The following is a 16,408-nucleotide window of genomic DNA, read 5'->3' as shown; positions in this document are numbered from 1 at the left end:
AGGAAGGATGGGCTGAGTTTGTGGATTTTGGAGCTTCCATTTGACCTTGGAAGCGTTTGGAACATGGTGTCTGTGACCTTGAATCTTTTTCCTGAGCTTTGTGCAGCCTTGGTAGCTTTTACACCACCAGGAAATTGAGAGATACAGCCCCTTTAATTTCCCATTTGCCTTAAATTGTTCTGATGAACTTATGATTAAAATAAAAATGAGCAGGAGGGACAGTTCAATATCCCCCTGCTGCTTATTGAGCGTGGCTGAGGTTGGAGAAAGGATTCGACTGAATTGGAGAACAGGGCTCGTGGATCTTTGGTTCTTAAACCAAACTGGGCTTCATTTGACTGCTCTGTGATCACAGGAATGTTCCCACTCCTGTGCAGCTTTCTGGCACTGAGCTTTCCCAGTGAACTCCCCAAAAGAAATGGAGCCCAAGTGGAGGAGGGAGGCGGATTCGTCTCTTGTGTGGTGACAAAAAGCCAGGTGCTACAGAAATGCAAAATACTCCAGGCAAGGAATCCTGTGCCTCCCTCACTTTAATCCCCGGCGGATTGTGGGGCTGTCCTGCCTCTCATTGATCCAATAAACGTGCTACAAAAAGATTCCCTGGGTAGTAAATAGGATGGGCTGTCTCAGATTCATAAAACTCTGTCTTGCAGGGAGAAGTTCCACAGGAGCGTTTTTTGCACCCAAAGTAGGTCAATCTAATTATAATTGCCTTTAATGAGCACCACTCTGCAGCTCTGTACCTGTAGCTGCTTGGCACTCAGAAGTGCAAATGCCTTTGAGAAAAAAAGAAGGGGAAAAAAAAAAAAGCAAGGAGAAATCAAAGAAGTAATTTCTACTCTAATGCATTTCGACTTGAAAGCCTCTGTTGTCCCCATCAGCAGGGTAAACAATGCAGCATGGGTGGGAAAAGCTGGAGCAGCAGCTCAGGGGATAAAGGTGAAACTCAGATTTTGTGCCGTGGGATTGACCCTTCAGCTGTCTGGAATTTGGCTTTGTGTGGAGGAATTAATGCACTAAAGCAATGAGGATTGGAGCAGTTTGGAGTGAGTTGTGAGATACCCAGGTACAGCAGCAGTGAAGGGAGAGGAAAAGCCTGAGGGGAATTTGTCATTCAGGCTGTTCCTAAAACACATTCATGTACCTGTGTCCCCAGAGAGAAAAAAAATCTCATTTATCCTGTAAATGCCTCCTATACATGATGCCTCCTTACCTTTGGGATGCAGTGTTCCAGGTACTACCTTGGGCAGGGGAATGGATTTGAGGAAGGTTTTGAGGTGTTTCACTGGTGTGACAGGAGGGGAATGGATTTGAGGTGTTTCACTGGTGTGAGAGGAGGGAATGGATTTGAGGGAAGTTTGAGGTGTTTCTCTGGTGTTACACGGGGGGAATGGATTTAAGGGAGGTTTGAGGTATTTCACTGGTGTGAGAGGAGGGAATGGATTTCAGGGAGGTTTGAGGTGTTTCTCTGGTGTTACACGAGGGGAATGGATTTGAGGAAGGTTTTGAGGTGTTTCTCTGGTGTTACAGGAATGGGGAATGGATTTCAGGGAGGTTTTGAGGTGTTTCACTGGTGTGAGAGGAGGGAATGGATTTGAGGAAGGTTTTGAGGTGAGATGTTTCACTGGTGTAACAGGCGGGGAATGGATTGCAGGGAGGTTTTGAGGTGTTTCACTGGTGTTACAGGAATGGGGAATGGGTTTGAGGAAGGTTTTGAAGTGTTTCACTGCTGTTACAGGAGGGGAATGGATTTGAGGTATTTCACTGGTGTGAGAGGAGGGAATGGATTTGAGGGAAGTTTGAGGTGTTTCTCTGGTGTTACACGAGGGGAATGGATTTCAGGGAGGTTTGAGGTGTTTCACTGGTGTTACAGGAGGGGAATGGATTTCAGGGAGGTTTGAGGTGTTTCACTGGTGTTACACGAGGGGAATGGATTGCAGGGAGGTTTGAGGTGTTTCACTGGTGTTACACGAGGGGAATGGATTTGAGGAAGGTTTTGAGGTGTTTCTCTGGTGTTACAGGAATGGGGAATGGATTGCAGGGAGGTTTGAGGTGTTTCACTGGTGTTACAGGAGGGGAATGGATTGCAGGGAGGTTTGAGGTGTTTCACTGCTGTTACAGGAATGGGGAATGGATTTGAGGTATTTCACTGGTGTGAGAGGAGGGAATGGATTTGAGGGAAGTTTGAGGTGTTTCTCTGGTGTTACAGGAATGGGGAATGGATTTGAGGGAGGTTTGAGGTGTTTCACTGGTGTGAGAGGAGGGAATGGATTGCAGGGAGGTTTGAGGTGTTTCACTGGTGTTACAGGAGGGGAATGGATTTCAGGGAGGTTTGAGGTGTTTCACTGGTGTTACAGGAGGGGAATGGATTTCAGGGAGGTTTGAGGTGTTTCTCTGGTGTTACAGGAATGGGGAATGGATTGCAGGGAGGTTTGAGGTGTTTCACTGGTGTTACAGGAATGGGGAATGGATTTCAGGGAGGTTTGAGGTGTTTCTCTGGTGTGAGAGGAGGGGAATGGATTGCAGGGAGGTTTGAGGTGTTTCACTGGTGTTACAGGAATGGGGAATGGATTTCAGGGAGGTTTGAGGTGTTTCTCTGGTGTGAGAGGAGGGGAATGGATTGCAGGGAGGTTTGAGGTGTTTCACTGCTGTTACATGAGGGGATTTTGTTCTCTGCAGCTTTGCAGCAGCTCCTCAGAGGTACTCACTGAAGATTTTCTGTGTGTTGAGGCAGAATGAGGAGCACAAACCTGAGAGGAACCAGCAGCCCCCCAGGGCAGGGCCTGGCCAGTGATTTCTGCCCTGTGTGCCCCCATCAGGGCTAACAGGGGTGTGAGTGCTGCTGGTTTTTGTTCCAGCGAGCCATTCCCAGGCAGGGTTGGAGGGCACCTTACAGGACGGTTTGTTTGGTCAAACCTTGCGCTGTGTCCTGCTCTTTTTGGAGTCAGGATGGGTTTGTGGCTGACCTTTGGCCATGCAGGTGGTTTCACAGGTTTGAGGCAGCCTTGGTGGCTCAGCCTGGCACTCCTTGGGGTCCCTTCTGCTTTCTCAGGGTGAGGGGGGGATGTGGCACTGCCTGTGGCCAGGTGGAAATGGCAGAGAAGGAGAGAATCAGCTCTGGAATTGTCCCTGGAATTGGGGGAGAAGGGGACAGTGAGCTCTGGCATTGTTCATGGATTTGGGGGAGAAGGGGACACTTAGCTGTGGCATTGTCCCTGGAATTGGGGGACAAGGAGACAGAGTCAGCTCTGGCATTGTCCTGGAATTGGTGGAGAAGGGGACAGCCAGATCTGTCATTGTCCCTGGAATTGGGGGACAGGGAGACAGAGTCAGCTCTGGCATTGTCCTGGAATTGGGGAAGAAAGGGACATTCAGTTGTGGCATTGTCCCTGGAACTGGGGGAGAAGGGGACAGAGTCAGATTTGTCATTGTCCCTGGAATTGTCCCTGGAATTGGGGGAGAAGGGGACAGTCATATCTGTCATTGTCCCTGGAATTGGGGAAGAAAGGGACTCTCAGCTCTGTCGTTGTCCCTGTGTTGGGCTCCACATCCCTGCAGGGAGGAGGCCAGAACTCCATCCTCAGATTTTCCTTTTCTCTGCTTCTCTAGATGGGGAGAGCCCTGTGTGCTCTGTTGGGATGCTGACAACATTCAATGCTCACCTCTGACTTTGTGCTTTTGTGTTTTTCTCTTGGCAGCCCAGAACTGCAGTCACACATTGCAGGGCCCAAACGGGACAATACAGAGCCCAGGCTTTCCCTATGGATACCCCAATTATGCAAACTGCACGTGGACAATCACTGCTGAGGAGCAGAACAGGATACAGCTCGTTTTCCAGTCCTTTGCATTAGAGGAAGATTTTGATGTATTATCCATCTACGATGGGCTGCCTGAGCAGGGCAATCTGAGAACGAGGTACAGTTGTTCATTACGGTGATGTTTATCAACATTTCCCCCATTCCTGCCCTTAAATCTGGGATTAAATCTGCCCTTGGATTGTTGATGCTGCAATAAAGTGGGAGCGTTTCTCCATGAGCAGTTCTTACAGTTGTTTTGATTTCTTAGCTCTTGATAAGGCTTGAAATGTTTCTCTGAACTCCTGACAGTAATGATTTAGCCAGGCTCGTCCCAGACATCCAGAGGAGTTAATTGGGAAATGGAGCAGGAGGGAAGCAGAGTTAATGTGCAGAGAGCCTCCCTCAGTCCAGAGGAGATTCCTGGATGGGAGGATGGACTGTGGGGTTCAGTGACAGCTCTGCCAAAGCCTTTTTTTCCCAAAAAATCTGGGCTGTTCCTTAACCCCCAGTGCATCCAGCAGCAGGACAGGGCTGCATTCCCTCCCACTGCTGCATCTCCAGGGGTGAAAAGTGTTCAATAATCCAGTTTAGTAGTGTTAGGAAAATTAATCCACAAACACCAGAGATTTGTGTCCAAAAAGGAGACAGAGGAGCCCTGGAACTTTTTTCCAATCAAGGCAGAGGCCATGGGGCATCCCCTGGGATCTCTCACATTTTTGGAGGACGCAGCCTCCTTTTTATCCCAATTTCCCAGCTGCATTTCCCTTCTCTCTTTCCCCATTTCTGAGGTACTTGAGAGGTTCAGACTCCCCAGAACACCTGATCCCAAAGATTCCCCTCTAATGTACAACCCTCCCTTTTAATTTTGAATTCTGATGGAATTTAGGGGGTTTTTCCCCATTTCTGAGGTACTTGAGAGGTCCAGACTTCCCAAAATGCCCGATACAGAAGATTTCCTTCTAATGTACAACTCTCCCTTTTAAATTTTTAATTCTTACAGAATTTAGGGGTTTTTCCCCATCATTTCTGAGGTACTTGAGAGGTTCAGACTCCCCAGAACACCTGACCCCAAAGATTCCCCTCTAATGTACAACCCTCCCTTTTAATTTTTGATTCTTACAGAATTTAGGGGTTTTTCTTCCCCGTTGTTTATTTCACCTTTCAGTGTTCCTTTCTCAGCAAACCTAAAGTTTATTTGTAAAATCAAATCTCTTTTTCCAGTCATCAATGAGTGGAATCCTTCCCATTGTTTCTTTTCTTTCCCAGTGCTGATTTTACCTCCCAAGCTGGTTTGGAAAGACAAATCCACTGTAGGAAAACTCCCCATGGCATCTCCAGTGAGGCTTCCAGTGTTAAAGAAAGTTTTGTGGGAGGCTGATTTTGCTGTGTTGCTGTGGCAGCATCCAGGCCCTGAATCCCTGGAATTCTGAATCCAGAATTCTGGAAACGGATTTTCCTTCAAAGCCCTCGAGTTCAGGACAAATCCATTGACCTCAGTGTCTTGTCTGACCCGAGTGGAACATCTGAGCTGCACCCTGGTGGAAATCAGCTCTTTATGTAGATTATTTCAGTTATGCAAATAAATCATCTCCTCATTTGGCAACTGTGCTTGAGAATCACTTTAATTATGGGACCTGGCTGTTTAATCAGGAGGTTCAGTGCTTTGCTTTGGGGATAATGGAAAGGTGGAAAATTTGGGGGTAAAATCCAGCTGAGGAAACTTTGTGTGGTGAGAAGTTATTGCTGCTCTGAGTTCCTCACTAGAATATTCTGGTTGTAAATAAAAGTGGGAGAAGGGAACCTCCCAAGTGTGAGCTGGGAAGGTGAGGAGGCAGAAAATGTTCCCCCTGTGCCTCCCTGGTGAAATTCAGGTGAGTTTGGGCAGGTGAACGGGAGCTGGGGGTGGAACCAGCAGCAAAATTCACCTGGGAATGTTCCAGCTCTGAGCTCAGGAAATGGAGTGTATTTAGGGCAGGAAAGGGAAATAAAGGGGTCAAATAAAGGGGATTTCTAAAGGTCTGAAAGCACTTAGAGAGGGCTCAGCACAGTGAAAGATGAACTCCTGCATGGTGGATATTTGCTTTCTTCCCTTGGACATTTGCTTTCTTCCCTTGGACATTTGCTTTCTTCCCTTGGACATTTGCTTTTTTTCCCATGGACATTTCTGGATTAGTAATTAATAATTTCTAATTCCTTTTAGTTCTAATTAATAATTTGGAATTAGGAATAAAGGGGGCAAATAAAGAGAGGGATTTCTAAAGGTTTGAAAGCACTTAGAGAGGGCTCAGCACAGTGAAAGATGAACTCCTGCATGGTGGATATTTGCTTTCTTCCCTTGGACATTTGCTTTTTTTCCCATGGACATTTCTGGATTAGTAATTAATAATTTCTAATTCCTTTTAGTTCTAATTAATAATTAATAATTTGGAATTAGGAATAAAGGGGGCAAATAAAGAGAGGGATTTCTAAAGGTTTGAAAGCACTTAGAGAGGGCAAAGATGAACTCTTGCATGGTGGATATTTGATTTCTTCCCATGGACATTTGTTTTCTTCCCTTGGACATTTGCTTTTTTTCCCATGGGCATTTCTGGATTAGTAATTAATAATTTCTAATTAATAATTAGGAATTAGGAATAAAGGGGGTAAATAAAGTGGGGGATTTCTAAAGGTCTGAAAGCACTTAGAGAGGGCTCAGCAAAGTGAAGGATGAACTCCTGCATGGTGGATATTTGATTTCTTCCCTTGGACATTTGCTTTTTTTCCCTTGGACATTTCTGGAATAGTAATTAATATTCCTTTTAGTTCTAATTAATAATCAATAATTTGGAATTAGGAATAAAGGGGGCAAATAAAGAGAGGGATTTCTAAAGGTTTGAAAGCACTTAGAGAGGGCAAAGATGAACTCCTGCATGGTGGATATTTGATTTCTTCCCTTGGACATTTGCTTTTTTTCCCTTGGACATTTCTGGAATAGTAATGAATAATTTCTAATTAGTTTAGTTCTAATTAATAATTAGTAATTAGTAATTTCCAAACCTGGAGCTGGCTCCTTTGGGCTGTTTCCTGTCTCATCTCCTTGTTCACCAATTTCGGTGTTTGGGCAATGCTCTGATGCACAGGGTGGGATTGTTGGGGTGTCCCCTGATCCTTGTGGACCCTTCCACCTCAGGAGACCCCAGGTATTATTTTTATAATTACATCAATCTCACCTCATTAAACTCTTAACCATTGCCTAACACTGGGTTACTTTTTTCTCCCTCTTTCTCTCTTTTTTCTCTTTCTCATGGCCATCAATTTTGCTTTTTTTTCCTGCCTGCTCTCCAAATGTTCTCCATCCATCACCGAGGTGCAGCCCTGAAGATGGATGGCCACGTGTCACTCATCACAGCTCACCCAAAATGAGCTGTGAGCAAGGGGAAAAGAGGGGACAACTGGATTTCTTTGCTGCTTTCCCCTCCCAAACTTCTATTTTTGAGCATCCTCAATTCATTTGAGGTCTTTCCCATCCCAGACCATTCCAGGATTTCCTGGGAATGGGTTAATGTTGTGTTCATCATGTGCTGGCAAACACCCTCTTGTCTTGCAATTTAATGTGGTGTGAAGGTTCCCTAATAGAATAAGAGCAGCCCTAATCCAATGAGGCATTTGCTAATAAACAGCTTTACTGGATATTAGGGAATTTGCCTTGCGTGTTTGCGATGAGGACGTGAATATTAAATGGCTTTCAGTGCCTTAATTTAGACATCCAGGGCTGTTGTCATCTCTCAGTGCCATGACTTTGCTTTGTTTGCTGAAATCAGAGCTCATTTCCAAGTCTTTGCTATTTCAGCTTCTCTGGAATCGTTTGGTTTTTAGAATCCTGCAGTGGGTTGGGTTGGAAGGTGTGGGATCTCAGCACCTCAGGACTGAGGTGTCACCGAGACCACCCTTGGGGGGCTCGGGAGTCCTGGAATGTTCCAGAAGTGTCTGGTGGCTGGACTTTGACCCTACACAGGAGACGACACCTGTATGAGGACAGGAGGGTTTCACCGGGGTGAATGGTGAAGGGATTGGTTAATTAGAGGGTGAGACACAGGGTTTAGGATTTCTGTACAGGGGGGTTTAGAGAAGTAAGATGGAGGAATTGGGGCGTGTCCTGTCCTTCTTCTTCTTCTTCTTCTCCTCCATCTTCTTTGGTGATGGTGGCACTTTGGGATTGGTCATTACTAAAAGTGCACCGGGCAATAAGGGTGAAAGGTATTGGGGAAAAATGATAAATATTGTACACGTAACAATGGGTATAAAGATAGGTGACTGTCCGGAGGGCAGCACAGTGTGCTCATGGCTGGCTGCTGAGCAGAGCTCTGTCGGGCCCAGAGAAAATCTTTTAGATAAACAATTAATAAACATAAAGACCGAAAGAAGAACTGAAGCCTCTTCTCGTCCTTTGATACGCGGGCTGCCCCAAGGCCACCCCGGGCCTTTCCAGGCCCCTCAAACAGCCGAAAACCCGACAGGAAGGGAGCTCAATTCCATCTCACTCCATCCTCTGCCATGGGCAGGGAGCTTCCACTGTCCCAGGCTGTCCAGCCTGGCTTTGGACACTTCAGGGATCCAGGGGCAGCCACAGCTTTTTGGGCAACCTGTGCCAGGGCCTCCCAACCCTCACAGGGCAGGATCTTTTCCATATATATAACCTAAAATTCCCTTTTTTCAGTTGGAACTCTCCTCCTTGTCCATTGGAATTTTCCCAGCTCCTGGCTTTCAGCAGGAACCACTGTGGGGGAATTTTCTGTGAAACCTGAGAGCTGTAGATTGTCATTATATCATTATAATTCTTATATTAATGATATAATTATAATTAATCATAATATATAATATATAATATCTATAATAATATAATATATAATATCTATAATATATAATGTTATATTATTGTTATATATTATATATATTGTTATAATATAATATATGTTATCTATAACATTATATATTATAATGTTACATATAATGTATACAATATAGAATATATAATATATATACAATATATTATATTATATAAGATATATAATATATATATATATATAATATATATTATAATATATATTATATATATATATTATAATTATTATATTATATATTATTATAATCATATATCATGTATATAGTTATATTTATAACATAATATACAATATTATAACAATATAATTATTATAATTATATTTGGTGGCTGCCCAGTTTTCTCTTCCACGATGAGGGACATCAAGATTTTGCTTCCTATCAGGACTTCCCCTTGTCTTGATCCCATTACACCAGACCAGACTCTTCCCAAATCCTCTTCCCCCACGTTCCCAGCTGCTGTGGGATGCTGTGGAGCCCTGCAGTTATTCCAGAACATTCTTTGCCCAGTTCCCTTTGTGCCCTGTGATTGCGGCGTTGTTCCCAGGTCGCTCCAATCAGGTTCCCCTCCTGATTGCCTTCCCATTGTGCTGGGCTCAGAAACTCAGCACAGACCTGACTGCAATTTGAATTCTTGGGTTTTTTTGTGGCTCTGAGATTGCTGTGGGATTCGGGAGAGGCTCTGCACCTCTTTGTGGCAGGCTCTTGTTCCACAGCATCCCCAGGGTGGGCAACCACAGAACCACGTGGCTTCCCCCAGCTTTTCATCTGCCAGTAATTTGCAGCACCCCTTTAATGTGAGAATCATAAATCACTTGCAAATTCCCTGATTTGAAGCTTCGGGCTTGTACTCAGATCCAAGGAAAACACATTTACAGTCTCCCTGTGAGTCGGTGGTTGTAGCTCCCTAATTCTGTTTTCCCAGTGAGACCTGCTGAATTTACACTCCAAATGGAAGTGGTCAGCTTAGAAAATCAGATTTTTTTTCTTTTTTTTCCTTTCAGAGATGTTCAAAAAAAGCCCAGGGGACAGAACATGGGATGTTTCTACCAGCAGAGACTCCTCATTTGTAAATGTGCTGAGCAATGCTGGGGTTTCTCAGGCTCTCTCTTCCCTTCCCACCTGTTGTGGGCAGGAAATTGTGTCATCCTCTGGTCTCTTCCCTGCTCAAACAAAACATTTCAGTGATGCTGGGTTTATTTGCTTGAGAAAAATGTTTCTTTGAGGCTGTGCATGCAGAGGAAAAAAACTCCCAGAGCCTTGCAGAGCCCACATTTCCACAGGCATCGCTGGGAGCAACAACAAATTCCAATTTATTGAGACATCTGGGAGGAACCTGCAGAAATTCCCGCTTGTGCAGGGTCTGGGGGCACGTTTGCAGTCATTACTGCAGTGGGGTTCAGCAAGAGCCTGAATGAGAGATGTGGGACTCCAGGGGCTCTTCAAAATGCAGTTTATTGGATCCAAGAAATAACAGCAATTCAGGGTGGTGGGTGACAGGGCTGTGCCCACAGCTGTCAGCTCCAGCTGCAGCCAGGTCTGGAGACCCACATCCCTCATTCAAGCTCTTACTAATGGTGCCCCACGTTGGGCGCCACTGTAAGAGCCAAAATGAGAGATGTGGGACTCCAGGGGCTCTCCAAAATGCATTTTATTGGATCCAAGAAATAACAGCAGTCCAGGGTGGTGGGTGACAGGGCTGTGCCCACAGCTGTCAGCTCCAGCTGCAGGCAGGCCTGGAGACCCTTTGGTTTTGGTTACAGTGCATTATAGACTTTTCTTTTGGTCACAATGCATTCTATACTTTTCTTTGCTGAGCATCTTCTTACAGCAGGATCAATCTATACCTTAACTTTTACCTACAGCCTATCATAACTACTGTAATTACCATATTCATGCCACTGTTCTCCAATCACTAAAAGTCAGCACATTACAGTTTAAGCTAGAAGTTGTTTTTCAGTTTTCTTGCAGTGGAAAATTCTGAGAGCTTTTTTTCTACTTGCCACATCAGCAGGCTTGTTTGCCTGTGCTCTCTTTGTGCTTGGTAAAAACATCTTCTTGTTTGGGGTGGGTTTATCCATAAAAACCCCTTCTAACTAACACACCCTTTGCCTCCTTGGTTATCCAGCGAGACTGGCTCAGCAATTCCTTTCTTCTATATCAAACCTTGCTTTAATTTCTATTCCTTCTTCAGATTCTACGTTTTAAAAAAAAATCTTTCTGCCAAGCACACATATCTGTGAGACCTTCTTGTCAAACTTTCATCCTTCCCAGCAGGGTTCTGTGCAAACCCTGCTGCTGGCAGGGGCCCTGCTTCCCTTGCAGCTCACGTCCCAAACCTCCCAGTGCCTCCTCAGGCTGCTCCCAGATCCTCATCCCTCTTCCCTGACAAGTGGCTGAAGAGGGAGGAGAAGGATTGCCGTCAATCTGCTGCGTGAGCAATTCAGAACCACGTCTTGGGCCAGATTTAATTGAGTGAAAGTTGAAGGATTCGGTCTGAACCCTGGAAATGATGTGATCCTTGTGATAAGAGCAGAGTTATCTCCGGGCTGACCTAATTACAGCTGCAGCAGGAATTACCTGCGCCTTGCATGTTTCTCTTGATAACCTTTTAATTACTCTTTGAAAAAGCAGCCTGGGTGACTTGTACTTAATTACCAATCACGAGCACAAAGCTTTTGATCTTAAAAACAGCAAAAGGAGGAGGAGAGAAAGGGGCAAAAAAGGGAGGAGGAGAGGAAGTGACAAAAAGGGAGGAGAGAGTTCCCCCAGTGTTCCTGTGGCTTGCAAAGATGCAAATTTGGGGTGAAATGACATCCTGGGGGTCAGTCCTGATAAAGAAAAAAATCCTGGGGTTCTGTTGTGGTAAAGAAAAAAATCCTGGAGTTTAATCTTGGTAAAGAAAAAAAATCCTGGGTTTCAATCCTGGTAAAGGAAAAAATCCAGGAGTTGAATTCTGGTAAAGAAAAAGTCCTGGGGTTCAATTCTGGTAAAGAAAAGTCCTGGGGCTTAGTCCTGGTAAAGAAAAATTCCTGGGGCTCTGTCCTGGTATAGAAAAAAATCATGGAGTTCTATTCTGGTAAAGAAACTCATCCTGGGGTTCAGTTCTGGTAAAGAAAAAAATCCAGGAGTTGAATTCTGGTAAACAAAAATCCTGGGGTTCAGTCCTGGTAAAGAAAAAATTCTGGGGTTCAGTCCTGGTAAAGAAAAAAATCCAGGAGTTGAATTCTGGTAAACAAAAATCCTGGGGTTCAGTCCTCGTAAAGAAAAAATTCTGGGGTTCAGTCCTGGTAAAGAGAAAATCCAGGAGTTCAGTCCTGGTAAGGAAATTCCTGGAAAACCAGCATTTGTCAGCTGGGAATGCACAGAGCTCGTGTTTGGAGTTTGTGTTGAGTCACCTCTGGCCCAGTGCAATATTCCTTGGTCACTGCCTCTTGTCTCCAAGGTGACTACGGTCCTTTTGCTAAGGAGAAGGATAAATAAAGCAGAGGGCCAGCTAAATCCTCTGTCACCCTTAGTAAACATCGCAGCCCCACCTCCCTCTCCCCCTCAGCACAGCCTTTTGTCACTTCCCATTAACTCCATGGGAAAAGGAACACCACAAAACCCCACTTAAATTTATGTTCTCTGCTGTGTGGGATAAAATCCACTTAATTTGTGTTTTTTCTCTCTGGGAAGAGCAGCGTTTGAGCTGCTCCAGCAGCTCCAGGACCCTTCAGCAGTGTCCCTGTTTTGTTGTGAGGAAGTGCTGAGTGTTTAAACTGTGTCTGCAGGATAATTGATGAAACTGGAGCTGAAAGTCTGGGAGAGGTAATGGAGTTAATGCAACTGCAGCAGGGCTCTGCAATTTCAGTGCAGTTTTTCCATATTTATTAGCGGAGGGTGCATCAGGAGGAGTGATAAAAGCAGCTGATTCAATCAGAGTGGGAGCTTTTTTTCCCTGGCACTGTGGGGAATGTTGGAGGCTCGGGAGGAGCCTTGGCAGGGATATTTTGGCAGCCTCTGCAGAGATGGGGATGGAGAGGTTTTGTCCTGGTTTAGGGGTTAGAGGAGGTGCTCACACCTCTGAGGTGAGACACACAGGCAGGGGCTCTGAAGATGTTCCTTAATAATTATTATAATACATATAATATACAATATATGTGTTTATATATATATTTTACACATAATATAAATGTGTAAATTTATATATATATTTATATATATATACATATATATACTTTTTATATATATGTATATATATACATATAATATATTATATGTATCTAGATAATATATATTTTATATATTATATGTAATAATATAATAATATAATATATATAAATGTGTAGATTATATTTAATATATATACATATATAAAAATATATAATCTACACATTTATATATATTATACATTATACATTATACATTATACATTATATATTATATATTATATATATTATATATTATATATTATATAGTATATATTATATGTTATATATTGTATATTATATATGATATATATTATATATCATATATTATATACTATTATATTATTACATACAATATATAATAAAAGATAATTATTATAATATATAATAAAATGTTATATATACTATCATATATATTATAGTATATATAATAAATTATCCATAATAGTAATTATTATCATAATATCATTATCATACAATTATATATTATATATTATATATTATATATTATATATTATATATTATATATTATATATTATTATATAGAACTTAATATATAATAATAATAATAATAATAATAATAATAATAATAATAATAATAATAATAATAATAATAATAATAATAATAATAATAATAACAACCAAATAATGGTTTGGTTAAAATTATTCCAAAAGAATGTCCCCTTGAGTCAGTGAGCAGGGTGGTGGCACTGCCCTCTCTGAGGTTTGGTGCCAGCCTGGGGAGGGCGGTGCAGCCGAGGCTGAGGGGCACAGGCAGAGCCCTGGATGGGCTGGGATCCCTCCCAGGAGCAGGGATCAATCCTGCCCAGAGCCCTGGATGGGCTGGGATCCCTCCCAGGAGCAGGGATCAATCCTGCCCAGAGCCCTGGATGGGCTGGGATCCCTCCCAGGAGCAGGGATCAATCCTGCCCAGAGCCCAGGAGCTGCTCTGCCCCCTGGGCAAATCCCTTATCAGCTTTCCCAGCTGTAAAATGCCATAATCCCAGAATCACAGGGAGCTGCTGGCCTGACAGCCTCTCCATCCTGCCCTCCTTGCCTTCCAAGCTGTGTCAGAGATCTGTGCCTCTCCGCAGGCTGTGGGACTCTGAATTCCTGCTCTGCAGGGCTGCTGGAGCCCGGGCTCTTCCCAGCACCTCCTCTGTGGCATCACTTGCTCCTTGCTCCCCACTTGCCCTGTGCTCAGCAATAAACAAACCGAGAAACAAAATAAACACCCCCTGTGATTTCCAGGGCGTTCCAAGAACTTATTTTCTCCATTTACTCAATTTCACACCCCTGGTGACTTTTTCCTTTTTGCTTTTTTTCCTTTTTTTTGGTGGTTTTTTTTTTTTTTTTTTTTTTTTTTTTTGAAGAAAGACAGAAATAACCCCAATCTGCCAAGTTCTGAATTGAAGCTGCTGAGCCGTGCTTGGGCTGTATCCAAACTTGCCTTTGTTTACTCAGAATGTCAGCTCGGATTTGCCAGGGGGGTGACTGAGATTTGATGAACTTTTCCTGTGAATTTGTGTTTTTCTTCCTCTTGGTTTGTCATAATGAGGCTGAGAACGGAGGTGCCACAGTTGGATCTCATGGAATTTGTGGAGGGGTTTGGGTGGGAAGGGAATTAAAGCTCATCCCATGGGCAGGGACAAAATCCCACTGCAAATCCCAGGAAATCTTGGAAAAACCAGCATGGAAGGGATGTGAGAGAAAGAATAAATCACATCCAACTCCATGCTCTTCCCAGTCCATTGCATTGCATGGAAAATCAAATTTATTGAAATTTGATGCTCACTACCTGTCCCCAGCCTGAGCCATGAAGGCCTCATATATCTGAGCTGGCTCTGGGCTCTATAAATAACACTTTTCTAGTGGGAATTGACCCAAACCCTGCTTTAAACAAGTGGAGAAATCCATCCAGGCTGGGATTTATGAGCTCTGTCAGTGTCCCCCGAGCCTGTGTTGGTTAATGAAGCTTTGTCAGTGTCAGGGGTAAGCAAAGGGCTCCTGGGCCTTGATGGATTGAGCTTGGCTTGGGAAAAGGAGGGAAAATGCAGCTCGTTCCTGAGACTGAGAGCTGTGCTGGATAAAATTCCTGGGAAAAATTGTGGTGTTGTGGCACTGGGAGAGGTTAAGGAACAGGAAAAAATGAGGTTTTGTTGCCCTTTGCTTGTTAGCTGTCGTGGTAAGAAAAATAAAAGTAGTGAATGTCAGAACCAGTGGATTGTACTGGTTTGGAATCAACTCTGCAGCAGCTGATGGATGAATTTGCCATGGAGGGAAATGTGGGAATGTGAGGAAGTGAGGAATGTGAGGAATGTGATGAAATGTGAGGAATGTAGGAAATGTGAGGGAAATGAGTGAAATGTGAGAAATGTGAGGAATGTGAGAATGTGAGTGAATGTGATGAAATGTGGAATGTGAGGAAATGTGAGAGAAGTGAGGAAATGTGGTGATGTGGAAATGTGAGGAATGTGAGGAAATGTGAGTGAATGTAGGAAATGTGAGGGAAATGAGAAATGTGGAGATGAGGGAAATGTGAGGGAAATGTGAGGGAAATGTGAGGGAAATGTGAGGGAAATGTGAGGGAAATGTGAGGGAAATGTGAGGGAAATGTGAGGGAAATGTGAGGGAAATGTGAGGGAAATGTGAGGGAAATGTGAGGGAAAAATGTGAGGAAATGTGGGAATGTGGGGAATGTCGAATGTAGGAATGGCGACCAAGCACCCCTGTGCAGGTGTTTGTTCTGTGCCCGACTCCCAAACAGCAGCAGTTGGGTTCTGAGCACAAATCCCTCCACCAGCTTGGCTAAATCCAACTGGGAGCTGTTCTTGTGTCACTGCAGGATCCTTTCAAGTTGCTTGAGAGTTGATTTTTTATTTTGTTTTTTTTTTGGTCCAGAGCATCATTTCAGCCTTGCAGGGCTGCAAATGAAAGGACAACTATCTCAGTGACACCAGTGAGCTGTGCCTGGAGGACAGAGCTGCCTTTTAAGTGTCTGCAGCATTTGGGAGCTGGGAGTGCTCTCAGATCATGCTCTGCTTGTTTTATTGATGATTAATGAGAGCCTTCGTGTCCATGGGCTCTGGAAAAAAGCTGACATCTCGCTGTAATTGTGTTTTTCTTTAATAAATACAGGGGAAAAAAAAAAAAAATCTAACAGAGCTGCTGAGGGGGGGAAATTCCTGCCCCAGCCAAGCCTGAGGAAATGCCAGGAGAGAGAGACAGAGCTGGCTGCTGAGGGGTGGCTTTTATCCACAGCCACTGGCAATGGGAAATTCTGCAGCAAGGAGAGGGGATGAGATGTGTGAGGGAGGCTGAGGGATGCTCTCAGCACCTCCTCAGCTCAACCTGTCCTGCTCCAGGCCCTTCCTTCTTGGGGTCTTTCTTTGTTAAAAGTCTCTTTTCCCACATGAGTGCTTGAAGAAGGAGTTGGAGCTCTCATTTCTCATTCTCAAGGTTGTTTATTGTGTCTTATCGATAAAAAAATTTCTCCTGCCCTGCTGAGGTCCGTCCAGCAGGACAGTTCCAGGCACTCTGCCT

At 43.9% G+C, this 16,408-nt stretch overlaps 1 protein-coding gene across 2 annotated transcripts in view; it reads left to right on the top strand.

The window, feature by feature from the left end:
* Positions 1-16,408, top strand: part of CSMD2 (CUB and Sushi multiple domains 2) — a 347,705-nt gene that overhangs the window by 21,955 nt on the left and 309,342 nt on the right. For both annotated transcript variants that reach the window (XM_064731593.1, XM_064731594.1), the window contains one exon: positions 3,699-3,915. In XM_064731593.1, coding sequence (XP_064587663.1) covers positions 3,699-3,915 — 217 coding nt within the window. The remainder of the gene's footprint in view (positions 1-3,698; positions 3,916-16,408) is intronic.

Source organism: Zonotrichia leucophrys, chromosome 23, assembly GCF_028769735.1.
Source record: "Zonotrichia leucophrys gambelii isolate GWCS_2022_RI chromosome 23, RI_Zleu_2.0, whole genome shotgun sequence".
Classification (NCBI taxonomy): domain Eukaryota; kingdom Metazoa; phylum Chordata; class Aves; order Passeriformes; family Passerellidae; genus Zonotrichia; species Zonotrichia leucophrys.
This window is presented reverse-complemented; position numbering and strand designations above follow the sequence as displayed.